This window comes from Penaeus monodon, chromosome 22 (assembly GCF_015228065.2).
Source record: "Penaeus monodon isolate SGIC_2016 chromosome 22, NSTDA_Pmon_1, whole genome shotgun sequence".
Lineage (NCBI taxonomy): Eukaryota > Metazoa > Arthropoda > Malacostraca > Decapoda > Penaeidae > Penaeus > Penaeus monodon.
In genome coordinates this window covers 5,279,051-5,279,608 of record NC_051407.1, presented here as the reverse complement: position 1 = coordinate 5,279,608, position 558 = coordinate 5,279,051, and the positions used below count along the sequence as shown (strand labels likewise).

At 39.4% G+C, this 558-nt stretch overlaps 1 protein-coding gene across 1 annotated transcript in view; it reads right to left on the bottom strand.

The window, feature by feature from the left end:
* Positions 1-558, bottom strand: part of LOC119586843 — a gene marked incomplete at its 3' end in the record, with an annotated part of 157,934 nt that overhangs the window by 69,881 nt on the left and 87,495 nt on the right. The window contains 1 exon segment of the mRNA XM_037935571.1: positions 68-182. Coding sequence (XP_037791499.1) covers positions 68-182 — 115 coding nt within the window.

Sequence of the window (558 nt, the reverse complement as noted above, 5' to 3'; positions counted from 1 at the left end):
TAAGCCCATAAACGATAGAGACACACAGATAGATAGAAAGATATCCAAATTTTTAACAAAGACTTACCAGCAGGTTTGTTATACGAGTTGATACGAGCCGAGATCAACGTGGGCGTTAGACACACCATCGCCAGCATCAACAACACGCCCATCCGCCCACAGTCTCTCGTTCTCCACAACATCTGGACGAAGAGAAACAAAAGAATAAGCGAAAAGAACCAATAAAAACAAAGAAATGGAGACACAATGATGCAATGCGAAAGGGGGGGGGAGGTAGGCAAGCAAGATTTTGATTATCAATTGCAACAAGGAATGTGGTGTTTCTTTTGTACTTTTCTTTTCTTTTTCTTCTTTACTTTCTCGTCTTCTTTCTATCTGTTTTCTTCTTTCAATCTTTTTTCTTTCTTTTTTCGGTCTCGTTTTCCCTTTCTCTCGGTCTCTCTTTTTCTCAGTCTTTCTCTTTCTCCTTCACTTTCTGAGTCTTTCTCCTTCTCTCTCTCTATCTCCCGTTTTCCTGTATTCTGTCTTTCTTTCTTTATTGCTAGTGCATGTTGAATT